The following is a 14,592-nucleotide window of genomic DNA, read 5'->3' on the forward strand; positions in this document are numbered from 1 at the left end:
TACCAATATCCTGGGACCCTCGTAGCTCTAAATTCCATGATTATTTAAGAGAGATTGAATATGTTTCATCTTACCTAGTCGTGTTTGATAGTGTAAAAGTTTTTTAAAATTAACACTAGCTCAAATTTATAATTTAATTCAACCACCTGATTGACCACTTCTTCTTAAGAAGCTGTATATGGTGATCGGATTTCACTGTTACTGAGGAAGCCATGATAATTGAAAATTGTAAACCGGCAAAACATCGAATGGTGATAGACCTGGATTAAACTAACATTATATTTAAGATTTTACCAGATTCTTATAATATTTTTTTTTCTTCGAGCTGTATTTAACATTACATTGTTAGCTATAATTTAGCAAGTCTCACACCGTTATACTCGTAACACAATTGCAATAAATATTGACGAGCACAGACGATGGGGAAAAAGTTTCAAAACTGCGACCAAAAAAGCCTCTGATGTGATCCTCAGTCAACTATCAATACTAATATACATCATAAATATGATAATAATTGAATAAATATACTTAACAGTAGATCAATCCCATATATAATTGTGGTCTATATCTTGTTAATTTCCCCTTTCTCTCCTGCTTTTTCCAATTTATAAAAGCAAGAAGAAACAACATATTCCATTAAAAAGGAAAAAAGGAAAAGAATTACCAAAAGCAAAGAACTAGAACCAGGCACAAGCTCTTACCCACAAGTGTCAACCCCTCTCCTGGTCCTTAGCATCAAAAGCATTTTTGCATGAAATTCTTCCGTCGTAACAAAAATGCGCACCCAGCGCCATTCAGCACCTCCATAACCGTCACGATCCCATCTTCACGTCCGTCTCGATTACAATCATCGTTCTCATAATGGGTCGGGTCGATCACATCAGAGGAAACTTGCATCATCTGCCGACGGCGTCCGTCTGCGTCCGGCTGCTTTCTTCTTGGAATTGTCACCGCCGCAAACGATACTGCATTCACAGCCACAAAGGTTGCTGAAGCACGAGAACAAGCCATTCCCTCCGTCCGTGTGCCTTCTGTTATGCATGGATTTTTTGCTCTTGGTCGAGGCCGGGTAGCTGGAGAGCTCACCGCGATCGTACACAGGTGGAAGCTCCGTCCTCCACCTCTCCAGCTTTGATTGTAATCCCTCCACGCTCTCGTCCAGGCTCCATCCACCCACTGTGGAATTCTCACCCTCGTCTATCTTCGGATTTTTTGCCAAAGCCGCTGCCACCTCCGACGGTGATGGTCCAAGCTCCGATTCTGTTATTACCGGAGGAGCTATGCCTCCCAAATTGGATCTTCGCGGGGTTGCGTATTCCAAAGCGGGATTGAACTTCCCGATTGAATGCAATGGAGTACCCTTTGGCGTGGCCTTACGGGATCCTCCGTAACCTACCGCTTGATGCAAGGGCGTATTCTTGTGAGAACCTCCGTACCCCACCGTCGGATGCATTGGCGTATTCTTCCGCGAACCTCCGTAACCCGCCGTCGGATGCATTGGCGTATTCTTGTGAGAACCTCCGAACCCGACTGGTGGTGTTTGGAGCAGCTTCGGACCCGGAGAATTCCGAAACTGCTGTTTCGGTGATGCCTTGACTTCATACACATCGTTGGTTTTATGAAAGAGTCTTTGGTTTTCGAAGGCATTGAACTTCTCGGTCGTGTCAGGAGTGTCGTCGGTCGTTTCTGATTGGGTGGTCAGTGATTCGGGCGCTTGCAGTTTGTGGCTCTTGTGATCGATGACATCAGAATCCTTAACATTGCGACTTGGACTAGTGGATTTAACCATGATCGGCTTCTCACTCAGGTCGGAGCCGCTAAGCATAGAATCTGGCCTTTCAAATTTTGCCCTCCATTGGCGCCCAGCCCCAGGCTCGCTGAGAACAGAGGTTGGTTTTCCAAATTTGCCCCCTCCTTCGCTCACCTCGGAGCCGCTAACTCTGGAGCTAGCCCTGGAGCGTGAGCGGCTCTTTCTCCTGCTGCTCTTCTTAGAGTTAGCCTCTGAAGATGACAACGCCGAAGATGGTTTTCCCCTCGTGCCCCTGAGCCGTTGCTGTCGAGCGCTGATCATGGAGCTGGTGTCGCTTTTGGTTCGCCGGAGCTCCGGCTTGGAAACATGTCGAGGGCTCATATGATTATGATACTCATAAGCATCTTTCTCGCCCATCAAATGTCGATATCCAACGGCTGAGGGATTGTGAGTGTACAGAGGCATGCTCCTCATGGAGCTGTCAAGCACCGCCACCCCAATGTTCAAAATCCCCTGCGGGCGACCCGACGGTCTTCGGACTTGGAGCGCTCCGAACCGCATCCCTGAGGAGGGATTGTTTCTGCGGGGGTAAGGAATAAGGTTAGCGATGAGGACCCGGACGGATCCAACGTGGATGTCTTTGAACCAATGGAGAGCGTAGATGTCGATCATGATGGCTGAGGTGTCGGCATATAAGAAGTCCTCATCGACCCGGAAGACAAACTTGTCATTCCAAGTCGGGTTCTTGTGGCCGTGGGTGTCGACCCGAGTGGATAGCTTCCGATCAGGGTGGATCCATGCAACCGCATAGGTTCGCATGGACCGAGACACAGGAGACAAATCCTGGGCGGATATGACATTGAGTTCCAAGAGCTGGAAAGGAGCGGGCAAACGAGACATGATAGGAAACCAATTGGTTAATTAACCAGATCTTCAATTAATGAAGAGTTAATTTTAATTAGTTTGGTGATTAAGGACTAATCACGTGAAAAGCAAGGAAGGAAGAAGGGGGTGTTCAATGGATCCCGCTCGTCGTCCAAGAGGAGGACGACGAGGAAGGGCGTGACATTAAGGTGTGACGAGAGGGGAGAAAGAGGAAACAAAAGCATTAGGGAAACCGCAGAGTGATATTAATTTGTATTAAGAATATAGCAAATCAAAGGAAGTTATTGGTTGATTTAGGAACGTTAATTTTCCAGCGTTGTTTTCGGTGAGCGTGTGGGGATTTTTTTTTTTCTTTTTAATTGCCCATGCGTTTCATTTGATTTGGCGTCAGAGTTTGTTTGGCCAGATTGTCGTGGTTTTTCCTTTTATAGAATTTCAAATAGCTTTACACGGTTTAATCCAAAAAAAAAAAAAAAACTTCAGTCTACTTTTGTTTTGCAAAAAATAAAACAAAAATCGACTGTTCATGATTCAATGACGCGTGTCTAATGAAATGTTGAGCGTCAGCGGATTACGTACGTGGTGGGGACTGTTAGAATTAAAGATGACACATGCATGTATCGCTTTTTGCTAACGTTGCTTTTACCGCCACCTTAACAATTGCTATCTGGTATTCCCGCTTCAAAAGAAGAGGAATAATCTCGTTCAAATAAATAGTAAACCCCGTCATGAGCGTCCAAAATTTAAGATTTGAGAAGACAATCTAGTTTCCTAAAAAAATAATACTGTACTGAATTACAGTCAAATAACAAAAAAGAAAGAAAACTACCTATTTTTATTTGATTCTACTTCCCATTGTAAGATAAGGGAACTAGGAGGGGAGGACCGGGACAGAATATAGATGCATTTCAAAATAGGATTGGGTTCAAATTCAATATCACTCTGCTCTCTTGGATAAGACCACACTCTTATGGCTACCAGGTTGATTGAATGCCTTGCTTTTTCTTTTTTCTTTATGTTTAATTGTCACGTGATTCTCCTTTGACTACTTATATCAAATGCTTTGGCCCCGGTGTCTGGGTTTGCATCCGAACTTGCTCTTCATGTAGTGCAAGATTCACTTTAATTGGAATCACGTGCATCTTGTTACGTGTATGTTACCTTTTGACCTTTTATTGGTGCTGCAGATGAAGGCATTTTTCAAATCATTTTACTTGAAACCCATACTATTTTAAAACCTCTGTTTATTTATCTTTAAGTACGAAAATGTTACATTCTTTTGATAAAATATATTCACATTCATCTGGTCCTGATTTGAGCGGAATATGACAAATTAATATGAAGTTTGAAATGCATAAATTTAAATAAATTTAGTTAATATCTGAACCTCTCTGGATGGGATCTAGTCAAGCATAATGTACGGAGCTTTACCGGGAATATTATTTCATATTTTCACTCACATCTTGTCAATTAAAAAAAAAAAAACATAATATAGTCTCATATAGATTGGTCAACTCTCATGCCACCGCTTGAAGCGACATGCTTCCTTCCTCCTCGCACGTTGTGTCTTTAAAGCGAGCTTCGAGTTGATGGAAGTGAAGGAAATCCGACTTCGATCAGATTTCAAGTTTCTCAGTTCTCACCGTTTAATCAACATCTGAATACGCTTGACAGCGCTCGACACATATATGGTTGTTCTTGTTCCATGGATGAATTTCGTGGCTCCGAATCCCCAAAGAAGGATGATTCACTTGATCATAACCTAACCATGCGCACAGCTCCATCATTTTGATATCTACAACTGCAATCAAGGGTTCGGAGATGGAGATAACGACGCGGAAGGGTTTTTAGAGAGAACCATTACTATTGGACAGGGGATAGAAGCCTTGGGTAGTCGTGAGTTTAGCTTCGGTAAGAAGGAGATGGACTTGATTGAGGAGGAAGGGGAGAGTGAGAAGGATGATTTCAATGAGATTTGGAAATCGGGGGTTCAGGAGGATGTTGAACCGGCTAGCCCCCCAATGTATTTAGCAGCAAACCTTGGGGTTGACGGAACTAGGTTTGGCTTTCATAGCTTTCCTATTGATGATTTATGTCTGCCAGACTTGGATGGAAGCGGCGATGTTGAAGCGAACTATAGGAGAATGGTTGATGAGTATCCTTGCCACCCTTTGATTTTGAGAAATTATGCCCAGATTTTACAAGTGAGTCCCCCTTTTTTAATTCCCACTCTGTCGTCTCTTTAACGGTTTCGCTGTTTCCGCTTGCATTAACATGATTTTGGAAAAGAAATGTAAGTTAAAGTTGTGATACCCAACCCAAGCCTTGACCCTGATAATACTGTTTTATTCTTCTGTTGATAGACTTGAGTGTTTCTAGTCTGGCTTTTTCAGGCACTAACCACTTTGTCAGTGTCAATAATCATCCACTTTTTCAGCTAACTCTTTCGCATAAGGAGTCTAATAATCATCCATCCCAAATATAATCTAAAGCAGAAAAAATGTGTGTAATGTCCTGTATCAAGATACTTTGGTAACAAATTTCACAACCACTAGGAGTACCCGTCTATCCAAAAACTAAGAAAGGTGTCAAGAAATAGTTGCCAAGTTATCTAAGTATTTGCTTTTTCCTTTTTATGGTTTCGTTGTCGTTTAAACAAGTATGATATTTCATCTTGTTCTTTTTTTCTCAGATGCTGATCTTTACATTTTAAATTATACTGGCAGTCTAAGGGAGACCTTGACATGGCTGAGGAGTATTTTCTGCGTGCTACTCTAGCAGATCCGAATAATGGTGAAATCTTAGTGCAGTTTGCTAAGCTGGTTTGGGATCTCCATCGTGACAAGCAAAGAGCGTTAGAGTATTTTGAACGTGCAGCTCAAGCTGCCCCTCCAGACAGGTGGGCATTCTAACACACTTACGTAACTCAATTTAAAAAAATGTGTAGCCTGGACAGTGTATTTAAATAATTGCAATTGCCATTTTCTAATCATCTAATAACCTCTGGACTGGAATATTTTCTGCAAACTCATTGTAAGAAGCAGAATTAGGATGATTCACTTTAAACATTCTGGATGCTGTTCCTTACATGTCTTAAAAATAATAGTACACATTGTGTATTCCTTTCAGCCATGTTCTTGCGGCATATGCCAGTTTCCTCTGGGAAATAGAAGATGATGATGATGAAGGTGGAATACATGACACTAACAGCAAGGTGCTCCTTTCTTTTCCTCATGTCATTTTTCTTCACAGGGAACATTGCATTTCTCTGATGATCTATATATATATTTTTAAATTATTATAGTTTGTGATTAGGTGCAGAATGATAACAATGAACAAAAGTTTAAATTTATCAATCCCCTGAAACGAGATGATCAACCAGCTAGCCTTTTCCTGAACCCTGAAGCAGGACAAGATATTGGTGCAGCAGATTTTACGGCAGCTAACTATGGCAAAGATACGAATATTGAGGACTACTACTGGAAGATGATTGATGAAAATCCTACCAACCCTGTGTTTCTGAAGAGTTATGCTCGGTTTCTGATTCAGGTGAGATATGTATGTATTGCTATTCATGTTCTTTATAGTCACCTTTATTCACAAGCAAGCTTAACTTCAACATGATTGGAGATATTGAACTTTCTATTTTGTTTAGATACTAAAAATTGCTTTTACCTTAAGGAGGCAAAGTTTGGCATGATGCATTGCCGAGACAAATTGCTATAATTTCTGGAATTTCTCAGATGCTTGTCTTTGTTTAGAACACGTATAATATTTCTTCTTGTCAGTCTTTTTCTCAGATGCTGATTTTTGTTTTGTGATATTTACTGGCAGTCAAAAGGAGACCTTCATGGGGCTGAAGAGTTCCTTTCTCGTGCCACACTAGCAGATCCGGATGATGGTAAAATCTTGATGCAGCATGCTCAGCTACTGTGGGAGCTACATCAAGATAGGGATAAAGCATTGACCTATTTTGAACGTGCAGCCCAAGCTTCTCCTTTAGATAGGTAAGCATTGTACCACTATAATCTTCCTTCCAAAAATAAATGTGGTCTTTATTTGTTTCAATTTTAAATGTCCAAATTATCTAATTAATCCGATTGCTTCTGGGCTGGAGTGTTTTGTTACCACAATGTTACATTCAGAATTTGGCTGCTTCAGCATGAAAATGCAGAATTTTGAGTGTTATATGTTTGCAAGGTAACAGTACACAAATGGAATTTTTTTCAGTGATGTTCTAGCAGCACGTGCTAGTTTTCTCTGGGAAATTGAAGATGGTGAGGAAGAAGGTGGAAAACAACAAAGCAACAGTAAGGAGGTGCTGCTTTGCTCCAACACCCCTCCACCCAAAAAAAAAAAAAACAATTCTATTGGTCATCATGTATTCTGAATGAGTCACATGGATTATTTATATCTTTATCTTTAAAACTGACTGCAGAAGGGAGCACATGAACATGACAAAATCAAGGATGATGCAACAGATCTTACTCTGGCTAACTATGGAAAAGATGGCAGTGTTGAAGACTATCATAAGATGATTGATGAAAATCCTAATAACTCTTCCATTCTGAAAAGTTATGCTCAGTTTCTGATTCAGGTGATATACGCATGCTAAATAAACAAATTTTGACAATAATCAAACTCTGAACTGTAGTGTCACACACCCACAGGTCTGTCAAGTAATGGATATTTCTGAAGGGATTGTTGTTAGCCAAATCTGCGAGTTTTAAGTGGCCAATGGACTCATGCTTCTGAATTTTGGTGACTGCGTCAATACACTAACTCTTTTTCTTCCAACTTTTCTTTTGGGGATGTGGGAATGGGAAGAGGGGTATAATATATGTTATAATGTTACTGGTAAATGCTCAGCCAAGACACTCTTTTAGGGCTTTATAAAACATATTTTCTCTCTACAGTTTCTGGGCAATATGTTTTAAGAAGATAAACAACGAAAGAGGCAAAAACTATGATTAGTTAGTTGAAACACTCTAGCAATGAAACAAAATTTCAAAGAAGGACGAGGTTTGGACTTTGGACTGCCTCCAAGTATAATTGAGTCCAGATTTTCTCATGCTCGAGAACTTCTCTCGTTGGGGTGATCTCCCCACCACACGCACACTGTGTAGGACCCACACAGGTGGGCTCCACTGAGCCATTCCCATTGTGTCACTCTCTTTTATGAAGGGTCTCCTAAACATGAAAGAATCTGGACTATTGTCCCAGAGGTAACTATCTTTATCACAAACGTTGTCTTGTCAAATCATTTAATTGCACATAGTCGTGAGGACACTTTGCCTAACAAATTAATTGTTATAACTTGATTTAGGGGAAGAGGAGGAACCATTGCACATGCCTAACTGAAACGCCCTTGATGGCAATAACTTGGGTTGATAGTTAACTCACTCCGTGTCTTTTTCTCAAATATTGTACGCATAAATTTGGGGCCTAAAAAGTTTATTTTTCTCTCATTTCTTTAACCCTCTTCCTCTTTCTCACCTTTAATGTGCAGACCAAGAATGACCATCAGGCAGCAGAAAAATACTATTCGCGTGCAATCTTAATTGATCCTTGTGATGGTGAAATGATCTCGGAATATGCAAAACTGGAGTGGCAACTTCATCATGACTGGAGAAAAGCGTTAACATATTTTGAGCAAGCAGTTGAGGCTACTCCAGAGGATAGGTACAATTTTGAGATGCAGTAAAATATATGTTGTCTTGTCTCATATGCCTGTTTAATATGGATTCTTGAGTGCGGGAAAGAAAATTTCAGCTTTAGCCATTCATGTGATCCCCTTCCTGATTCAGTGTTCATCCTGTTGTCAAAGAATTGTTGAATGATAGATGGCTGGTTTCCGTGAACATAATGTTTTGGTGGAATTCTGAATTACTGAAGCAGTGAAAACCTAACTCCAACATCCGCAAAACTCTGCATGATTAATTTAGGATGAAATTAATTGGTTTCCCATTTCTGTGTTTGTCAGCAATGTTCTGGCGGCATATGCTTGCTTCCTCTGGGAAATAGAAGATGTGGAGGCTGCAATTTCAGGGTAGAAACTCTTTGAAGTGCCTCTTACACAAGAGATCACCATGGAAGCTGCCAATTCTCAAAAGAAATTGTTAGTGCATTTACAGATGTCAGCTGAATGCTCACAAAGATTAAAAAACTAAATAAATGAATAAATCGTAATAGTACAAAATAGCGGCAACATCAGATTAAAGTCTAGAAGTTGTTCTTGCCTTTTTTTTTTTAAGAAAAAAATCAGATTTGAATTGTTGCACATCCCATTTGGGGTGGGTTTGATTGTCAATTGAAGTTATGAACATCAATAGTCCATTCCTGAGAAAGACAAGGTGTACAATGCCCATAAGAATCCTTTTTATTTGGTCAAGCCCATAAATTAAAATTGAAATGCACTTGCACTCCCGGTGAGTGTGCTTTAGTTGCACTTCCCAATCAGGGTAGATAAGCTCTCTAGTATCCTCCAACAATTTCCTCGTGTGACTGGAACTACCATCTCTCATCGAGGAGTTTATGGCTCCAAGAGAGTCATAGTACGTGCGAAATTTGGTAAATCCCATGGACTTACAAATTCTAACCCTGTCCAAATGGCTTGCATTTCAGTTTCCGCAACGCTTTCAGCACTTGGTTTCTTTTGGAGTACCCACAAGGAATCAAGAATAGCCAAAAAGATGAGAGCAAACATTCACAATTCTTTCTCAAATGAACTTTAATAGTAAATTACGCAATTTAGTTCCATAACTACTAAAAGTAAAAATGTTAAATCTATAACATAAATATTAATAAAACATGATCATAATTAGTAACTTATTTCTCAATTTTCACTCATATCTCAAATTTGGTAACCTGTAATCCCACGCTAAAACAAAGGTAGGTACCAGTATTACTTTCGAAAACATGCAATGTCTTATTAGTAGGCATTACTTATAGTGAAATGGGTTATAACAACTTGAATATGAGGTCTCAAGTTTAAATTTATAAAAATTAAAAATGTTTTTAAGAAGTTATTTTCAACTCATAAAAATAGAAATTTAAGAGAATTATTTTCAATCGAACTCAACTGGAATCTAACCCCATCAAGTAGCGATTAAAAAAATATGCAATGTCTTGAAAAGTTTGCACGAATGAAAATGGAACTGAAATGGTAACGTCAAATCCATGCAACTCACTTCAAGGAAAGTAGAGGCTCAAACAAAATGAAAGTCGGAGATAATGTATTGAAATGTTTCCATCAAATCCATTTGAGAAATAAATGATTACAAATACATTTGATTGAGATAACGACATGAGATTTCAGCAAGGCAGACACAAATCTCGCATGTTTCGGACTGCCGACTCGACATAAAATTCCCGAGGAAATAATTAATATTAAAACCAGACGCCCCTTGAACAAAACGGCTATGAAAAACGAAATATGCAAAATCCATAAACCTACAACGTCTTCCGCAGGTAGACTTAAAAAATATTGACTATTGGTTTACTTCTCCGATAAAATCGACTATATAAGAACTGGAATATTTGGACCCAAAACTTGAATCTCCTTAGCAGAGAATTTTATGTTGACTCTGCCAGATTCTGACCATTTCTTGGTACTTGGTGCCCTGAATATCCTCTCTCCTGCCGAGAACTGGGTCGGTAGAAACCATTACCTCTTGACGGTTTGTTATAATCCCGATCACCTCCATCTTGGCCGTTTCCCCTGCCAAAGCCCCTTGAACCAAAACGCCCTCTTGGTGCCTCTGATTGATAGCCGCCCCTGCCTCTGCCTCTCCCTGTCGATAATATAGTAGAAATGAACAAGACATAACAAGACAAAGGGGGAAAATGAGTCTACATCAGGAAACAAAATGCCACTCAAAATACCCCTGATATACAGTTAGCATGCCAAACGTCCAAACCAGCATTAAAGATGAGTCTTAGATCAGCGTTACTTGATATCTCATTTTGAGTTTTGCCAATAGCATATGGAGAGGACACTAAATTGCAAGACAAGACCGACAAGATTTGAACATGAGACTACAATTACAAACCTAAGGTGAAGATTCAAGCATAAACAGTACATATTAATCCATATGCTCTCAAGAGTCAAGACTGTCAGCTAGCCATGATGTCTACAACAACAGAGGGATGAGGGATATTTATTCACAAGAATTTCAGAAAGAGACAAACTAACAAAGAAAACCGAATTTAGTAACAGTAGTGATAAAGATAGACTTACTTCCTCGTGAAGGAATGTAACTGTTTGGTCTTCGCTCTTCGATGTATACCTGTCTTCCAGCAATCTGCACAGTGCTCACCTGCAAACATATAAAACATAAGGCTCATGAAAAGAAATCCAGTAAATATGCACAAAGGACAATATAATTTGTAAGTGATAACAAAGATCAGAAGCTGCTCATTAGTTCAATAATGCAGTACCAAAAATTCATGCCTTTTGTTGCAACTAATATTGTTGCAACTAATATGTCTAAAATATTAATTTACAGCTAAGACAGGATTATGCCAACTCTTTAGCAGCAGAAATCTTAAATTCACGACACAAAAGCAAACCCAAACCTTGACTGCATTGTGAACCCCATTCATATCCATGAATTCAACAAATGCATAGCAAACACCAACGTCCTGAAATTAAATGAAAACTTTAGATATCGGGGCATACATGAACCACTAAAAAAAGTTTCAAAAGATGTAAAGACCAGACTTTGCGACTTCGGATAACAACACCATCAGGCCTGATTGGACCAAACTTTTTAAATTCCTCCTCAATTTCAGAAGCAGAAACAGCAGGAGACAAGTTTCTCACGTAAACAGATTTGATTTCACCTGAAAGGATTCCAAATCAAATCAAAATTCAGGACGACAAGTATATAATAAAAACTACATAAAAAACGACTTCCTCATACAAATTAGTCTGCACACAGAAGAATGAGGCATAAACCATCCAAATGTATTTCAAAACCTAAGACTAATGTGACTAATAAAAATAATAAATATATAAACTCAATTCTTAATATGTTCAAACAAGTACTGTGCAATAACCTTCATCTTCCATTGCAGGAACCTCCTCCGCTGCCCCTGCATCAGTGTCTGGCCTTTCAAATGTGTTTGCCGAAGTTGGTTGCTGACTACAAGTCTGAGGATCCCACTCTGAGGACACATGCTTGTCATAAGAAGGTTGGGCAGGCATTGATGGTGTAGGTTGTCCTTTAGCAACCCGCAACTTCCAACAACAGTCCAATAGTCAGTCCCCCAAATCACAACAGAATCCATTAAAAAAATCATTATTTGGAAATTAAATTAACATTTAGCAAGGCACATACAATGGAGGCATAAGTATGCTTTTGGGGCTCCTCAGCAGGTTCCTCAGCAGAAGCAGGCACATGGTCTTGCACCACATTCACTGTAACTTGAAGTGAGCCATTTGACTCTTCAGCGGTATTATCCTCCCTGATATGTTCGGAATCAGAGACATGCTGCATTCTTTGCTCTGAGTATCCATAATTGTCAACTACACCATTTTCTTTGACCTCATTAGTAGGAACAAATTCCCTCGCCTGGATATCTGCACCCAGCAGGTAACTGGACACTGGAAAATTCATAGATCTCATTTACTAAAAAGAATAATTTCAAGAAACGTTCATCCCAAGATCAGTCAAACTGTTATTTGCATAATATTTCTGTAAAATAAAGTTCTAGAAAAATCTCAAAAGAGATGCCCTCCGAAAGGATTATAATTAATACACAGTTTGAATCCAGCTGTGCTCTAAGTTGTGAAACTTGCCTGGCATATGGAAATTTTAATGTCTATGGTCAAGATTAAACTTTCAAATTACATTTTAATTTCTTGTCCTAACAACCTCTATGGGCTCTCATTCATCAATTTTTTCATGAGATTAAGAGTTAATCTTCAGTAAATTAGTGGCAAGGATGCAATTTTTTCAACCAAATAGAGTGCAATGCGTTTGTAGTTAATGTGACAATAATGACTGGTGGCAGTAGAAAGCTCATGATAATGTAGAAAATACAACTAAGCAATGTTGACAAGCTACTGTGTGCGTATTAAGAACCATAAAGGCACTAATACAAGAGACAGCAGTATGGAAAGATGAACAAAATTAGCAAGGATGAAGTGCTAGAAGCAGTAACGGTGGTAAGGGAATTGCTTGTGCAAGGAAGGTATGGGTTTCTCAACTATGGGTTTCTGAAAAAAGAAAAAAAATGCAAACTTCAGATACTCCAGGACAAGCAAGACACTTGATTGAAGAACAAATGAAAAAAGATTACTAAGTCTGAACAATAAATACAAAAGAAAAGGGAGCGACTATTGTAATTAATTACATATCTAGAAACTCAAATGGTATCTTCTCCTTTGTTCCTATTTAGCTATTTAATTTTTGCATAAAGTGAATTAAATTAAATTTAAGGAGGGGAACAATGAGGCTAAAATGAAATATACCTGGTTTATTAATTGACATTGGAGCATTCAATTTAGAATCAAGATTGCTTTGGGAAAACAAGACTGCTTGGTGGTGGGGAATTGGATCCTCTTCAACAAAGTGAAATATATCATTGAGCACAAAAAAACCTTTTTCTTGGGGTGCAAGGAAAAATGTCTGCATAAATTTCCTTCTCTGGTTGTATTCCTTCATTTGCACAGATCCAGAGACCATCACAAGAACACCAGCACTCCAAGACTCCAGAGAATGTGCTGACTTGATTTCAACTCCAGCATATCTGAGTGACATAACAAGTGCATGGATTTGCTGCCCACAGAGAAATTTCTTTAATTCTGGAGGGGAAATGAGTGATTTACTAATTGCACACAAAAATTTAGGGGGTGGCGATTACATCATTACAAGTTCAAAATCGTACAACAAATAAGGAAGGACCTGCTAATATGTAAGAAATAAATCAGCAGCCACTAGACAGCACCTCTAAGTATGCTGAGAGTTAAAAATACTATTTTCAATACAGGCCCCTTTTATCTTCAAACCACCTCCGAAAAAATGGGAATCAGTTTTATGGTTTGAGTATTTGGCAAACCATAATCCAAGACAGCAACTATTCACCAAATAGAGAAAGGAAATTTTCTGCGGTGCGATTAAGTGCAATTCTACAATCAGTGTAGGCGTAAAGAAAAATTCGAGGTCGTCTCAATCTACATTAATAAAGCTCAAACATATATTTCCATCATTTATAATGGCCCATGAGTATTTGTACCAGAAGATAACAAAGATAACAAGATACATTATAATCCAAATGGGACGAAATACAGTCACGAATGCAATAATTAACCAATGCGGCAGAGTGAAGACAAAGGAGACAAGAATTACTGGCATTGTGGTAGCCGTTTCCCTGTTGTTGCCGTCTATACGAAGCATGGTGCTGGAATCAGAGTAAAACTGATGCACAAACTCAGGCTGATGCTGGAGAACCTGGTAATACTGCCCAACAAAGTACGTCCCAACCTGAAACAGTCGGCCCAGGCGAACCCATTAGAGACAGATGAGAAGCTTCGACAGAGAGAGCAAGCAATAAGAGGCAGAGTAGAAGAAACCTGAGCAGCAGTAAGGGGAAAGGGATAGGGCGAGGCCATGGCGAGTATAGACTCTTAAACCCTAGAACGGAGCAAAACCACAGATCCTATATGCCTCCGGAGATCTGGGTATCACCACAAGCAAAATCTTGGTAAGTTCACATACAAGAATATGAGAGAGATCTAAGGCAAGATTAGAGGGAGAAGGTACCTTTTGAGGAGAGAGAGGGAGAGACAAATAGAGAGAGGGAGAGAGAGATTTGGAGTGAAGGATCCCCTCCACGGGTGGGGTGTCGTGTGGGGCTTTTTGTGTAGATGCTGCGACCTGCAGCTCAGCCCTTTCCCCTCACTTAGCCGTCGCCCACAATCTCAACCCCCCCACCCCCCAATCCCCACATGG

At 39.7% G+C, this 14,592-nt stretch overlaps 3 protein-coding genes across 7 annotated transcripts; 1 reads left to right on the top strand and 2 right to left on the bottom strand.

The window, feature by feature from the left end:
- Window positions 1-431: 431 nt before the first annotated feature.
- On the bottom strand, window positions 432-2,849 carry LOC129310158 (uncharacterized). The gene has a single exon (XM_054952025.1). The coding sequence runs from the start codon at window positions 2,648-2,650 to the stop codon at window positions 881-883; it is 1,770 nt and encodes a 589-aa protein (XP_054808000.1). The 5' UTR covers window positions 2,651-2,849; the 3' UTR covers window positions 432-880.
- A 1,288-nt stretch (window positions 2,850-4,137) lies between these two features.
- Window positions 4,138-9,060, top strand: LOC129307995 (uncharacterized). Of its 3 annotated transcripts, XR_008592522.1 has the most exons (10): window positions 4,138-4,839; window positions 5,362-5,534; window positions 5,765-5,849; window positions 5,951-6,193; window positions 6,470-6,642; window positions 6,866-6,953; window positions 7,074-7,232; window positions 7,306-7,860; window positions 7,962-8,021; window positions 8,145-8,283. XR_008592522.1 is itself a non-coding variant. In XM_054948948.1 (9 exons), exons 1-9 carry the CDS (start codon window positions 4,558-4,560, stop codon window positions 8,686-8,688), a joined length of 1,440 nt encoding a protein of 479 aa, XP_054804923.1. In that variant the 5' UTR covers window positions 4,144-4,557; the 3' UTR covers window positions 8,689-9,060. The 3 variants fall into 3 exon arrangements, 2 of the variants coding, with proteins under 2 accessions (XP_054804923.1, XP_054804924.1); XM_054948948.1 differs by lacking the exons at window positions 7,306-7,860; window positions 7,962-8,021 and adding an exon at window positions 8,619-9,060 and having other exon boundaries at window positions 4,144-4,839; window positions 5,957-6,193; window positions 8,145-8,317; XM_054948949.1 differs by lacking the exons at window positions 7,306-7,860; window positions 7,962-8,021 and adding an exon at window positions 8,619-9,060 and having other exon boundaries at window positions 4,147-4,839; window positions 5,951-6,184; window positions 8,145-8,317.
- A 789-nt stretch (window positions 9,061-9,849) lies between these two features.
- Window positions 9,850-14,567, bottom strand: LOC129308676 (nuclear transport factor 2-like). 3 transcript variants are annotated; one of them, XR_008592690.1, is made up of 11 exons: window positions 14,404-14,567; window positions 14,214-14,317; window positions 13,990-14,124; window positions 13,113-13,419; window positions 11,977-12,242; window positions 11,696-11,876; window positions 11,358-11,479; window positions 11,213-11,278; window positions 10,875-10,953; window positions 10,687-10,767; window positions 10,291-10,428 (listed from the first exon to the last, which is right to left on the bottom strand). XR_008592690.1 is itself a non-coding variant. In XM_054949967.1 (10 exons), exons 2-10 carry the CDS (start codon window positions 14,250-14,252, stop codon window positions 10,211-10,213), a joined length of 1,413 nt encoding a protein of 470 aa, XP_054805942.1. In that variant the 5' UTR covers window positions 14,253-14,317; window positions 14,404-14,565; the 3' UTR covers window positions 9,850-10,210. The 3 variants fall into 3 exon arrangements, 2 of the variants coding, with proteins under 2 accessions (XP_054805942.1, XP_054805943.1); XM_054949967.1 differs by lacking the exon at window positions 10,687-10,767 and having other exon boundaries at window positions 9,850-10,428; window positions 14,404-14,565; XM_054949968.1 differs by lacking the exons at window positions 10,687-10,767; window positions 14,214-14,317; window positions 14,404-14,567 and having other exon boundaries at window positions 9,850-10,428; window positions 13,113-13,390; window positions 13,990-14,128.
- Window positions 14,568-14,592: the final 25 nt, after the last annotated feature.

Source organism: Prosopis cineraria, unplaced genomic scaffold, assembly GCF_029017545.1.
Source record: "Prosopis cineraria cultivar Desert tree isolate PC_DT_omini unplaced genomic scaffold, ASM2901754v1 PC4, whole genome shotgun sequence".
Taxonomy (NCBI): domain Eukaryota; kingdom Viridiplantae; phylum Streptophyta; class Magnoliopsida; order Fabales; family Fabaceae; genus Prosopis; species Prosopis cineraria.

Bases quoted from the DNA above. Each gene is read 5' to 3' on its own strand.
- LOC129310158 (XM_054952025.1), bottom strand. From the start codon at position 2,650: ATGTCTCGTTTGCCCGCTCCTTTCCAGCTCTTGGAACTCAATGTCATA.
- LOC129307995 (XM_054948948.1), top strand. From the start codon at position 4,558: ATGGACTTGATTGAGGAGGAAGGGGAGAGTGAGAAGGATGATTTCAAT. The intron at 4,840-5,361 runs GTGAGTCCCCCT...TTATACTGGCAG, and splicing joins ATTATGCCCAGATTTTACAA to TCTAAGGGAGACCTTGACAT. The intron at 6,954-7,073 runs GTGCTGCTTTGC...AACTGACTGCAG, and splicing joins AACAAAGCAACAGTAAGGAG to AAGGGAGCACATGAACATGA.
- LOC129308676 (XM_054949967.1), bottom strand. From the start codon at position 14,252: ATGGCCTCGCCCTATCCCTTTCCCCTTACTGCTGCTCAG. The intron at 13,420-13,989 runs GTAATTCTTGTC...CTCTGTGGGCAG, and splicing joins AAACGGCTACCACAATGCCA to CAAATCCATGCACTTGTTAT. The intron at 12,243-13,112 runs GTATATTTCATT...TGAATTTTCCAG, and splicing joins AATGTCAATTAATAAACCAG to TGTCCAGTTACCTGCTGGGT.